Below are 13,967 nucleotides of genomic sequence, written 5' to 3'. Positions count from 1 at the left end.
TTTTTATGGCACCTTCGCTTCAAGATTATTTAATTTAAATTTGCACTAAGAATTAGACAGCATTGATAAATATGCTCCATTTTTTTCTTTCCCTGAAACACAACGGGCTCATCTCATTATTGCATTTGTTCCTATTTTTATTTATATTTTTATTCTGTTTTTGATTTGCACCAAATTCTTCTTTTAACTTGCGATTATTTTTTTACATCTGTTTTATTTCTGTTAGCCTGTTTTTTTATGTTCACCAATGTGAGCCGGATTTGTGTTTTTCAGGTGATGTGTCTGATTTGTCAAATTGTGACTAAAAAGAGTCACTACATTTGTATGTAAATATATTTTAGCTCCTCCCTGGAGTAATTTCATGTGTGCCTGCAATTTTTTCTCAATTTTTGTCAAATTCTAGCAAACGTGAATTTGACTCTATTCTTTGAAGAATTGTAAAAACATTTTTTATTTTTACTTTGTCTTTAATCCCCCTTGAATCTTGAACTTCATTGCTTGTATTTACAGTGTTTACATTTTGTTTTAGCTGGAAGAAACGTTGTTTCATTGTAACTTTTGGAATTGTGATTTTTATTTTTCATGTCAAGTGCTCTGAACCCAAACGATGGAAAGCATTTGATGGAAAAACAACTGAAATGGACACCCAATACACTATTCGGGCCAGGGAACTGCGTGACATCTACAACAGTATCAACAGCAAATACTTCACTCAGGATGAGAGGCTTGATGCCCTTTTGACACTTAAGCAGACCATCAAGGTAGGATAGATAGCTGTTTTATTTATAATTTATATCGATTGAAATAGCAAAAGCTTCCCACCCATTTCAGAAGGCCATATGTGAAGGTCCATGTCATGGACGCAACACCATAAACTGAGATCACCGTAAAAATCGATGATAATGGAGGCTTGTATAGCCCAGCTAAGCACCAGTGTGGTGGAATCGATAGAGGTTGTCCACTACAATGTGTAGTGGGCAGATTGATTTAAACCTTGGAAATAAGGCTTGGAAATCTCAAGCCACATAAAACAAGCCTTCGTATGACTATGTCGGCAGAAAAATAAAAAAGCTAGGACTCTTAGAAGAAGAGGAAAAAAATGAACACAAAAAATATGAAACTTGTGGGTTAAAGGGGTATTCTCATGCTATGAAGTTGGTACAGTTATCTAGACAGCATGAAAATAAGGAAATTTGCAACTATAAGCAAATTAGCAAATAAGCTAATTTTTTTATCATTCTACTTCTGCGAGAGCTTTTATCTTAGGCTGGTTTCACACTTGCGTTTTTGAACGCATGCGTTTTAAAAAAAAACGCATGGTGCAAAAACGCATGTAAACGCGTGTAAACGCTGCGTTTTTTTTACGCACGCGTTTAACGCGTGCGTAAAAAAAACGCTGCGTTTACACGCGTTTACATGCGTTTTTGCATGCGTTTGCGTTTTTTTGGGCATTTTCCCCAAAAAAAAAACCTTAAAAAAAAAGGTTACCAGACACAACCAATGGGAATAGAGAGGGCGTACATGATTGGCTCTCAATATATAGACCCTAGGGGTACAGAAATTTTCAGAGCTTGCTACTGTTTCCGGTGTCATGATGGATCTTTCAATGGAGAACTTTTATTTCAAACTGGAGTTCAGCTTCAAGCTTTTCCTTGCCTGTGTTTTTGCTTGGGAGCAAGACCGAAACTGCCAAAGATGGAGAAGGAGACAGCGTCGGCGTTTTTGGAGGCACCCCATCATTGAAGTGCGTGAGACCCGTGGAGCATATCACACGCTCTATGCGGAGCTGAATGCCAACCCGGAGAAATTCCAGGATTACACGAGAATGTCTCAAGATTCTTTTCGGGATTTACTGTCTCGTGTAGAAGGTTCCATACGGCGACAGGACACACGGCTCCGTAGAGCAATTCCACCCGAGGAACGTCTGTTAGTGACATTACGGTACGTTCCAAAACTAAACCAATGACAGTCCAATTTTTTGGTTATGACATGTATTTTTTTTTTTTTACCTTTTTCTTATTTAAACACACCATTAAGAGCCGATTTTAAATGTCTTTTTTGTTTCTTTTTCTTCTAGATTTCTGGCCACAGGAGAGAGTTTATCTTCCCTGCACTTCCAATACCGCCTTGGAATCTCATCCTGTCCGGAATTGTTGTGGACACCTGTCGTGCGTTATGGAATGTACTCCGTGAGGAGTTTATACCCGTACCCACCGTGGACATGTTGCGCGAAATTTCAAATACATTTTTCAACGTGTGTGATTTCCCCAACTGTTTAGGGGCGGTGGATGGAAAGCACATCTGCATTGTCAAACCTGCCAGAACCGGATCTGAGTTTTATAATTATAAAAAATATTTTTCGGTAGTGCTCATGGCAATAGCGGATGCGGAGAGTCGCTTCATCGCCGTGGATATTGGAGGTTTTGGCCGTGGCAATGATTCCCAGACCTTCAAGAGCTCGGATATGGGCCGTCGGGTGTATGGCAACAATTTTAATTTTCCCCCTCCACAGCCTCTCCCCAACACTCAAGGCCCACCGCTGCCATTTGTTATGGTTGGTGATGAGGCCTTCCAGATGTGTGAAAATCTCCTGAAGCCCTATTCTAGTAGGGACTTGGACCACACTAGAAGAATATTCAACTACAGACTGACCAGGGCCAGAAGAACCGTAGAGTGCGCCTTTGGCATTCTGGTTGCTAAATGGCGCATTCTTGCAACAGCCATCAATCTAAAAGTTGAAACAGTGGACGAGGTGGTCAAAGCCTGTGTGGTTCTACACAATTATATAATGGCTAAGGAGCGACCCCACATTGAACTTGATGAACCAGTTTCACACCCATTGCCTGATTTTCACCATCACCCGATGCGGTCAACTGCAGCCGTTGGTCTTATGCGGGACCAATTTGCGGCCTATTTTGTGTCCGATATTGGACGGGTGTCATGGCAGAACAATGTTGTTTAAATGTCCTGTTGTATGTTTATGTTTACCAATTATTAAATACTGATACAAATTTTTCTAATTAATAAACTTTAGTGTTGGTTGTGTTGACCATGTCTCCTATCTTTTTACTCTCTAAACAAAGGTTGACCAAAGATGGGCAGTAGATATGTATATCATATTTTGTAATCCAAAACCAGGAGTGGGTAATAGTTGATGAGGTAATAATTTTTATTTTTTCATCATAATTGACCTCTGTTGCACTCCCTATTTTGCTTTACAAAGAATGATATAAAACACGGTCCGCATACTGATAATAATGGAACCAAATGTTTATTTATTTATTGGTAATCTTGTTGACGTCATTGCGTCAAGACTGTCATGCTCTCTATACCCATCAAGTCAAGTGTAAGAAATAATGAATTCATGATAAACATATACATGATCATGAATTCACAATTTCTTACACCTGGCCAGGTGAGCATAGATATGTAGCGTGTGACAACCATTATCACATAATGTGCTATATAGAATATGGTGAATATACAAGTCAGTAATCAACTAAATAGGTCAGGTGTCTATTTTGACATCTGACCGGTTCAGTTGAGTACTGAACTTGATTTCCACCATTTTCTCTTTGTACAGTGACACTACACTAGGTACAAAAATAAGAGTATGGAAATAACTACTATTTATTCGGACTCCCATGACAGCACACGAGAGAGAGGGGATCCGCCCTTAAGGAACAGGAAACCTACAGATACAAAAGGGCGGCACCTCTCCCCATGCATCAGTTGGTTTCCTGTTCCTGAAGGGACTGGATGCCTATAGAAACTACAGGAGTCCAGGCCGGCCGGACCGATTCTGGCGGTGAGGGGGTCTCCCACTTCGGCCGGTGCGGGTACCTGAGGTAGTCACGGTGGCCCTGGCAGGGCGGCACGGCGGTGGCTAGGCAGCGAGGAGCGGTCGCCAGGGGGTGTCCGGTCTCCGGGACCAGCAGATGGTAGGTGCCTTCCCGTGTGCTGCTGGGTCTCTCTGTGCGGGGGGGGGGGGGGGGCGGCAGCATCTAGGGGGCGCTGATCGGAACGTAGCTGGCCGGCCTCGGCGTTCCACGGGGCTGCAGCGCTGACAGGAAGCGCTGTAAGCGGTGGTGACGTCGGGGGGCAGAGCCGGCGACGACTTCCGGGTCGGTGAGCTCCTGCGCATGCGCAGGGGCTCCAAGATGGCGGTGCCCACCGGAGATCATGCCGCAATCCCTCCTGAGCGTCGGATGATCCCCCACAGCTGCGGGAGGGCGGGAAAATCAAACAAACAAGCTGGGCAAGGTGCGCTGACCGAAGGAGGGGCTTTATAAGGCGGCTCCAGCAGCGTGTTCCCGGGTTCTGGCTCCATTTTACTAAGGATGGAATCGGATCAGGATCAGCAGGTTGTGCTGCTGGAACAAGCATCCCAGAAACCCAAGGAGAAGGAACATGAAAAGAGGAGCGATGGTTCGGGCCGCAGAAGCTCCTCCAGACAGGGGTCTGGAGGGTCAGCCAAAAAGGATCCCCCTCGTACTTCGGTATTTCTGGGTGTGAGCAGCCACTGGTAAGTGATCTTCGAGAAAGTTCACTTAGTGACTAGTCTCCCCTCATATGTTTTATGCAGGGAAGGAAAAACGTCAGTAAGGCGAAGCATAGGGAATGTGCCATCTGCGAGGTTCCCTTGCCTGACTCACACCCTAAAAAACTATGTGACCCCTGTATTCAGCAGACGGTGAGGTTCTGGAAGGAGGGGAGGGGGTATAGCATGTAGATCTTACACTCTAGTCTACCTTACTTATCCCCGTAGGTAGCCGAAGAATCCTCCTCTATTACGGCCAGTCTCAAAGAGATGATTAGAATGGAGATTAAGGAGTCCTTTAACCCCTTTCTGCCATTAGACGTACTATTGCGTCCATGTGGGGTGGGCTTTACTTCCCAAGGACGCAATAGTACGTCATATGCGATCGGCAGCGCTCACGGGGGGAGCGCCGCCGATCGCGGCCGGGTGTCAGCTGTTTATCGCAGCTGACATCCGGCACTATGTGCCAGGAGCGGTCACGGACCGCCCCCGGCACATTAACCCCCGGCACACCGCGATCAAAGATGATCGCGATGTGCCGGCGGTACAGGGAAGCACCGCGCAGGGAGGGGGCTCCCTGCGGGCTTCCCTGAGCCCCCCGCAGCAACGCGATGTGATCGCGTTGCTGCGAGGGTCTCACCTCCCTCCCTGCTCCCTCCAGCCCCGGATCCAAGATGGCCGCGGATCCGGGTCCTGCAGGGAGGGAGGTGGCTTCACAGAGCCTGCTCAGAGCAGGCACTGTGAAGCAGCCTGCACTCCTATCAGATCAGTGATCTGACAGAGTGCTGTGCAAACTGTCAGATCACTGATCTGTGATGTCCCCCCTGGGACAAAGTAAAAAAGTAAAAAAAAAAATTTCAAATGTGTAAAAAAAAATAAAAAAAAATATTCCAAAATAATGAAAAAAAAAATAAAAATATTATTCCCATAAATACATTTCTTTATCTAAATAAAAAAAAAAAAACAATAAAAGTACACATATTTAGTATCGCCGCGTCCGTAACGGCCCGACCTATAAAACTGGCCCACTAGTTAACCCCTTCAGTAAACACCGTAAGAAAAAAAAAAAAAAAACGAGGCAAAAAACAACGCTTTATTATCATACCGCCGAACAAAAAGTGGAATAACACGCGATCAAAAAGACAGATATAACTAACCATGGTACCGCTGAAAACGTCATCTTGTCCCGCAAAAAACGAGCCGCCATACAGCATCATCAGCAAAAAAATAAAAAAGTTATAGTCCTGAGAATAAAGCGATGCAAAAATAATTATTTTTTCTATAAAATAGTTTTTATCGTATAAAAGCGCCAAAACATAAAAAAATGATATAAATGAGGTGTCGCTGTAATCGTACTGACCCGAAGAATAAAACTGCTTCATCAATTTTACCAAACGCGGAACGGTATAAACGCCTCCCCCAAAAGAAATTCATGAATAGCTGGTTTTTGGTCATTCTGCCTCACAAAAATCGGAATAAAAAGCGATCAAAAAATGTCACGTGCCCGAAAATGTTACCAATAAAAACATCAACTCGTCCCGCAAAAAACAAGACCTCACATGACTCTGTGGACCAGAATATAGAAAAATTATAGCTCTCAAAATGTGGTAACGCAAAAAATATTTTTTGCAATAAAAAGCGTCTTTCAGTGTGTGACGGCTGCCAATCATAAAAATCCGCTAAAAAACCCGCTATAAAAGTAAATCAAACCCCCCTTCATCACCCCCTTAGTTAGGGAAAAATTAAAAAAATGTATTTATTTCCATTTTCCCATTAGGGCTAGGGTTAGAGTTAGGGTTAGGGCTAGGGTTAGGGCTAGGGTTAGGGCTAGGGTTAGGGCTAGGGTTAGGGCTAGGGTTAGGGCTAGGGTTAGGGCTAGGGTTAGGATTAGGGTTAGGGCTAGGGTTAGGGCTAGGGCTACAGTTTGGGTTGGGGCTAAAGTTACAGTTAGGGTTTAGATTACATTTACGGTTGGGAATAGGGTTGGGATTAGGGTTAGGGGTGTGTCTGGGTTAGAGGTGTGGTTAGGGTTACTGTTGGGATTAGGGTTAGGGATGTGTTTGGATTAGGGTTTCAGTTATAATTGGGGGGTTTCCACTGTTTAGGCACATCAGGGGCTCTCCAAACGCGACATGGCATCCGATCTCAATTCCAGCCAATTCTGCGTTGAAAAAGTAAAACAGTGCTTCTTCCCTTCCGAGCTCTCCCGTGTGCCCAAACAGGGGTTTACCCCAACATATGGGGTATCAGCGTACTCAGGACAAATAGGACAACAACTTTTGGGGTCCAATTTCTCCTGCTACCCTTGGGAAAATACAAAACTCGGGGCTAAAACATATTTTTTGTGGGGAAAAAAAAAGATTTTTTATTTTCACGGCTCTGCGTTATAAACTGTAGTGAAACACTTGGGGGTTCAAAGTTCTCACAACACATCTAGATTAGTTCCCTGGGGGGTCTAGTTTCCAATATGGGGTCACTTGTGGGGGGTTTCTACTGTTTAGGTACATTAGGGGTTCTGCAAACGCAATGTGACGTCTGCAGACCATTCCATCTAAGTCTGCATTCCAAATGGCGCTCCTTCCCTTCCGAGCTCTGCCATGCGCTCAAACGGTGGTTTCCCCCAACATACGGGGTATCAGCGTACTCAGGACAAATTGGACAACAACTTTTGGGGTCGAATTTCTCCTCTTACCCTCGGGAAAATACAAAACTGGGGGCTAAAAAATAATTTTGGGGGGAAAGATTTTTTTTTTTAATTTTCACGGCTCTGCGTTACAAACTGTAGTGAAACACTTGGGGGTTCAAAGCTATCACAACACATCTAGATGAGTTCCTTAGGGGGTCTAGTTTCCAAAATGGTGTCACTTGTGGGAGGTTTCTACTGTTTAGGTACATTAGGGGCTCTGCAAATGCAATGTGACACCTGCAGACCATTCCATCTAAGTCCTCATTCCAAATGGAGCTCCGTCCCTTCCGAGCCCTCCCATGCGCCCAAACAGTGGTTCCCCCCCACATATGGGGTATCAGCGCACTCAGGACAAATTGGACAACAAATTGTGGGGTCGAATTTCTCCTTTTACCCTCGGGAAAATACAAAACTGGGGGCTAAAAAATAATTTTTGTGGGAAAAAATTTTTGTATTATTTTTACGGCTCTCCATTATAAACTTCTGTGAAGCCCTTGGTGGGTCAAAGCGCTCAGCACACATCTAGATAAGTTCCTAAGGGGGTCTACTTTCCAAAATGGTGTCACTTGTGGGGGGTTTCTACTGTTTAGGTACATTAGGGGCTCTGCAAACGCAATGTGACACCTGCAGACCATTCCATCTAAGTCTGCATTCAAATGGCACTCCTTCCCTTCTGAGCCCTCCCATGTGCCCAAACAGTGGTTCCCCCCACATATGGTGTATCATCGCACTCAGGACAAATTGGGCAACAAATTTTGGGGTCCAATTTCTCCTGTTACCCTCAGGAAAATACAAAACTGGGGGCTAAAAAAATAATTTTTGTGGGAAAAAAATTTTGTTTTATTTTTACGGCTCTGCATTATAAACTTCTGTGAAGCACTTGGTGGGTCAAAGTGCTCACCACACCTCTAGATAAGTTCCTTAGGGGGTCTACTTTCCAAAATGGTGTCATTTGTGGGGGGTTTCAATGTTTAGGCACATCAGTGGCTCTTCAAACGCAACATGGCGTCCCATCTCAATTCCTGTCAATTTTGCTTTGAAAAGTCAAACGGCGCTCCTTCCCTTCCGAGCTCTCCCATCCACCCAAACAGTGGTTTACCCCCACATATGGGGTATCCGCGTACTCAGGACAAATTGTACAACAACTTTTGGGGTCCAATTTCTTCTCTTACCCTTGGGAAAATAAAAAATTGGGGGCAAAAAGATAATTTTTGTGAAAAAATATGATTTTTTATTTTTACGGTTCTACATTATAAACTTCTGTGAAGCACTTGGTGGGTCAAAGTGCTCACCACACCTCTAGATAAGTTCCTTAGGGGGTCTACTTTCCAAAATGGTGTCACTTGTGGGGGGTTTCAATGTTTAGGCACATCAGTGGCTCTTCAAACGCAACATGACGTCCCATCTCAATTCCTGTCAATTTTGCATTGAAAAGTCAAACGGCGCTCCTTCCTTTCCGAGCTCTCCCATCCGCCCAAACAGTGGTTTACCCCCACATATGGGCTATCAGCGTACTCAGGACAAATTGTACAACAACTTTTGGGGTCCAATTTCTTCTCTTACCCTTGGGAAAATAAAAAATTGGGGGCGAAAAGATAATTTTTGTGAAAAAATATGATTTTTTATTTTTACGGTTCTACATTATAAACTTCTGTGAAGCACTTGTTGGGTCAAAGTGCTCACCACACCTCTAGATAAGTTCCTTAGGGGGTCTACTTTCCAAAATGGTGTCACTTGTGGGGGGTTTCAATGTTTAGCCACATCAGGGGCTCTCCAAACGAAACATGGCGTCCCATCTCAATTCCAGTCAATTTTGCATTGAAAAGTCAAATGGCACTCCTTCGCTTCCGAGCTCTGCCATGCGCCCAAACAGTGGTTTACCCCCACATGTGGGGTATTGGCATACTCAGGACAAATTGTACAACAATGTTTGGGGTCCATTTTCTCCTGTTACCCTTGGTAAAATAAAACAAATTGGAGCTGAATTAAATTTTTTGTGAAAAAAAGTTAAATGTTCATTTTTATTTAAACATTCAAAAAATTCCTGTGAAGCACCAGAAGGGTTAATAAACTTCTTGAATATGGTTTTGAGCACCTTGAGGGGTGTAGTTTTTAGAATGGTGTCACACTTGGGTATTTTCTATCATATAGACCCCTCAAAATGACTTCAAATGAGATGTGGTCCCTAAAATAAAATGGTGTTGTAGAAATGAGAAATTGCTGGTCAACTTTTAACCCTTATAACTCCCTAACAAAAAAAAATTTTGGTTCCAAAATTGTGCTGATGTAAAGTAGACATGTGGGAAATGTTACTTATTAAGTATTTTGTGTGACATATCTCTGTGATTTAATTGCATAAAAATTCAAAGTTGGAAAATTGCGAAATTTTCATAATTTTCGCCAAATTTCCGTTTTTTTCACAAATAAACGCAGGTACTATCAAATAATTTTTACCATTGTCATGAAGTACAATATGTCACGAGAAAACAATGTCAGAATCACCAGGATCCATTGAAGCGTTCCAGAGTTATAACCTCATAAAGGGACAGTGGTCAGAATTGTAAAAATTGGCCCGGTCATTAACGTGCAAACCACCCTTGGGGGTAAAGGGGTTAAAAACCTTTCACAGTCAGGAGGTTCTAGGCAGAGAACTGAGTGGGCATCTGATTCATCTGTGGAAAAGGACAAGTCTGAAGAATCGGACGATTCAGCAGCATCATCCTCCTCTTCGGAAGAAGACGCTGCTCGGTTTTGCCTACCCCTAGAAAGAATAGACAAATTGGTAAAGGCGGTCAGAGGCACAATGGGTATATCGGAACCCAAGCCTCAACTATCCAAAGAACAAATGATGTTCAATGGATTGGAGCAGAAAAAGCGCAGAGTGTTTCCTTTAAATGAGAAAATACAAGATCTTATTAATAGGGAGTGGATAAAACCGGAGAGAAAAGGCTCCTTACCACCTGCGCAAAAACGTCGGTACCCTTTTGATGACCCAGCAGTAGGTAACTGGGAGAAAGCACCAAAGCTGGATGCAGCAATTGCCAAGGTAGCAAAACGATCTTCTCTCCCATTTGAAGATATGGGAACACTTAAAGACCCCCTGGATAGGAAAGTGGATACCTTCCTAAAGGGGACCTGGGAAATGGCAGCTGGCTCCTTAAGACCTGCGGTAGCTTCAACCTGCACGGCAAGGTCAATGATGGTCTGGCTGGACCAGTTAGAGACCCAATTAAAACAAGGGGCCTCTAGAGATTCCATACTCTCAGCATTACCTGTAATCCAGGAGGGGGCGGCTTTTTTATCGGACGCCTCAATTGACTCCGTAAAGTTGGCAGCTAGAGCAGCAGGACTTTCTAATGCTGCAAGGAGAGCCCTATGGCTAAAATGCTGGCCGGGGGATATGCAGGCAAAAGCAAAGCTCTGCGCTATCCCTTGTAAAGGCGAGTATTTATTTGGGCCTACCCTGGATGAACTCCTGGAGAAAGCAGGAGATGATAAGAAAAAGTTTCCCAACCTGTTCAATCCATACCGTCGTCCCTTCAACAAAAGAAGGTTCAACCGGGGAGGAAAGCGCGCCTTTTCACCAGGGAGAGATCGTCCCAGATGGGAGGATAGGCGAAAACGAGGTACAGGTCTCATGTTTCACCGTAACCAGACGGAGAATAAAAAACAAGACCAATGACTGGCAATACCAGTGGGAGGGAGACTATTGCAATTCTCGGCAGAGTGGTCGAAAATCACAAACAGCGTTTGGATAAAAGACACTGTTTCCCATGGTCTCAAGCTGGAATTTGTTCATATTCCACAGGACAAATTTAGATTAACACCCTGGCGCTCATCTCCCACTGAACAATTCGCCCTAGAAGAGGAAGTGAGGACTCTTTGCTCCAAAAATGTTTTGGTAGAAGTGCCGTATTCTCAGGCAGGGAAAGGGTTTTACTCTCCCCTGTTCCTAATCCAGAAGCCTGATAAATCTTACAGAACCATTATAAATCTTAAGGGTCTCAATAAGTTTTTGGTGAAACATACTTTCAAAATGGAGTCCATTAATTCGGCAATAAAAATGCTTTTCAACAACTGCTTCATGGTAGTAGTGGATTTGAAAGATGCCTACTATCATGTACCCATTCATGCTGATTTCCAACGGTACCTGAGGGTAGCGATACTAATGGGGGGTAGGATTCAACATTTTCAATTCAGAGCGCTCCCTTTTGGGATCACCTCGGCACCTAGGGTGTTTACTAAAATAATTGCGGAAGTCATGGCGCATTTAAGAGAGTCAAATGTCCTTATAATCCCCTACTTAGACGATTTCCTCATTGTAGGTAACTCGGTAGATCATTGTCTGTCACAATGGGAGATTGCTAAAACCAAACTAGAACGGTTGGGTTGGATCATAAACTTTGAAAAATCGAAATTACAGCCCCTAAATGTTCAAAAATTCCTGGGGTTAATGTTGAATTCAGTGACACAGCAGTGTCTCCTCCCTATAGAGAAAATAGACCAAATTCAGAGTTTTGTATTAAGAGCAATCAATACACCTTCCATGACACTTAGGCAAGCAATGTCTCTACTTGGGTCACTCACATCTTGCATTCCAGCAGTTAAGTGGGCTCAGTTCCACACCAGGTCCCTGCAAAAAGAAGTCCTGTTCCATGACAGAGCCTTAGGAGGCGCATTGAATGGGAAATTGACGTTGAGGCCGATAACATTGAATTCCCTTAGATGGTGGCTAGATAAACAGAATTTATCAGCAGGGGTTCCCTGGATGGTAGATGTCACCCACGTGATAACCAAGGATGCCAGCTCTTCAGGGTGGGGAGCCTATATGGGGGACATGGTGGTCCAGGGACAGTGGGAACCCTTTACAACATTCTCATCAAACCAAAGAGAGTTGTTGGCGGTTGAATTGGCTGTTAAAAAATTCCTCGTATATCTGCAGGGCCAGCATGTCAGAATTCTGTCGGACAACAGAGTGGCGGTCGCTTACATAAACCGGCAAGGGGGAACTCGTTCCGAAACTTTAATGCAGATCACGGATCGGTTGTTCCAGGTGGCAGAGCTCAATTTTCTATCTTTGACAGCTCTTCACATCAAAGGAAAAGAAAATGTGGCAGCAGATTTCCTCAGCCGAAATGTGTTAAAACAGGGAGAGTGGTCTCTCAACGAGGACATTTTCAATCTTATCGTCCGCAGATGGGATCAACCAGTGGTGGATCTATTCGCCACCAGAAACAACAGAAAAGTAAAACTTTTTTGCTCCCTAAATCCCAGGGAGAATCCCCTGGCGGTGGATGCGTTTCTGATAAAATGGGATTTTCCACTGGCCTATGCTTTCCCACCACTGAACCTGATACCTCTAGTGGTGAGGAAAATCAGGGAGGATCGAGCGAAAGTCATCCTTATCGCCCCCTTTTGGCCCAGAAGAACCTGGTTTGCCTGGCTCAAGACAATGTCCGTAGCGGTCCCCTGGGTACTGCCAGAGATCCCGAACTTGCTTTCTCAGGGACCGATCTCCCATCCACAAGTGGCGGCGCTCCATTTGACGGCATGGAGTTTGAACGGTCACTATTAGTGGGGAAAGGCTTCTCTCCAAACTTGGTAGAGACACTCCTAAAGAGTAGAAAGCAAATAACTACGAGAATCTACTCTAGGACTTGGAGAAAGTTCTTGACTTGTTCAAAGTTTAATATCCAAGACGGGGTGCCAATACAACAAATCCTAGAGTTCCTACAGAAGGGGTTCGAGTTAAAACTCTCTCCTAGTACCCTTAGAGTACAGGTCTCAGCTTTGGGTGCCCTGTTTTCCTGTAATATAGCTAATAACTACTGGATAGCGAGGTTTATGAAGGCAGTTAGTAGATCTACACCAGTGCATAAAGACAGAACAGATCCATGGGATTTAAATTTAGTTCTCTCCTCTCTAACTAAACCCCCCTTTGAACCTCTGCAGGAGGCCTCTATCAAAATGTTGACACTTAAGACAGCCTTCCTGATCGCCATAACCTCAGCTCGCAGGATAGGGGATATACAGGCACTTTCCAGGGCTCCTCCATACACTGAAATCTTGTCAGACAGAGTAATCCTTAGACCAGACCCAGCATATCTACCAAAGGTGGCGACACGTTTCCATAGATCACAGGAGATAGTTTTGCCGTCCTTTATTCCTAATCCCTCTAATCCTAAAGAGCAGGAGCTTCATACGTTAGAGAGATCTCTTCTTCAGTATATTTCAGCTACTGATAATTGGAAGAAAGATGGGGCACTGCTTCTTTCCTTCCAAGGTCCAAGGAAAGGGTTTAGAGTATCAAAATATTTACTGGCTAAATGGATTAGGGAAACTATCTCTCTAGCTTATACAGCAGGTGGGGGCCAGCTCCGCAGAACCTAAAGGCACATTCCACCCGGGCCATGGCGTCATCCTGGGCGGAAAGATCTGGAGTGTCAGTGGAGCAGATATGTAAGGCGGCCACATGGTCATCCCCTTCCACTTTCTTTAAACACTATCGGTTGGATTTGGGGTCCTCCTCTGATCTTTCCTTTGGGTTAAGGGTGCTACAATCTATAGTCCCTCCCTAAGGTAGCTTACATCTCTGTAAATCTCTCGTGTGCTGTCATGGGAGTCCGAATAAAGCATTAAGCTACTTACTGGTAGCGGCATTTTTCAGAGGCCCATGACAGCACCCTTAGTTCCCTCCCTATTCACGTGGGGGTAGCACTTCCTGATATGTATATAGCGTAA

The 13,967-nt window shown here is 44.1% G+C and overlaps 1 protein-coding gene across 2 annotated transcripts in view; it reads left to right on the top strand.

Moving 5' to 3' along the window:
* The window catches only part of IQUB (IQ motif and ubiquitin domain containing), a 90,427-nt gene that overhangs the window by 47,614 nt on the left and 28,846 nt on the right, over positions 1-13,967 (top strand). For both annotated transcript variants that reach the window (XM_069764901.1, XM_069764902.1), the window contains one exon: positions 591-761. In XM_069764901.1, coding sequence (XP_069621002.1) covers positions 591-761 — 171 coding nt within the window. The remainder of the gene's footprint in view (positions 1-590; positions 762-13,967) is intronic.

Source organism: Ranitomeya imitator, chromosome 4 (genome assembly GCF_032444005.1).
Source record: "Ranitomeya imitator isolate aRanImi1 chromosome 4, aRanImi1.pri, whole genome shotgun sequence".
Taxonomy (NCBI): domain Eukaryota; kingdom Metazoa; phylum Chordata; class Amphibia; order Anura; family Dendrobatidae; genus Ranitomeya; species Ranitomeya imitator.
The sequence above is the reverse complement of the archived record's forward strand: the minus strand, read 5'-3'. Positions and strand labels throughout refer to the sequence as shown.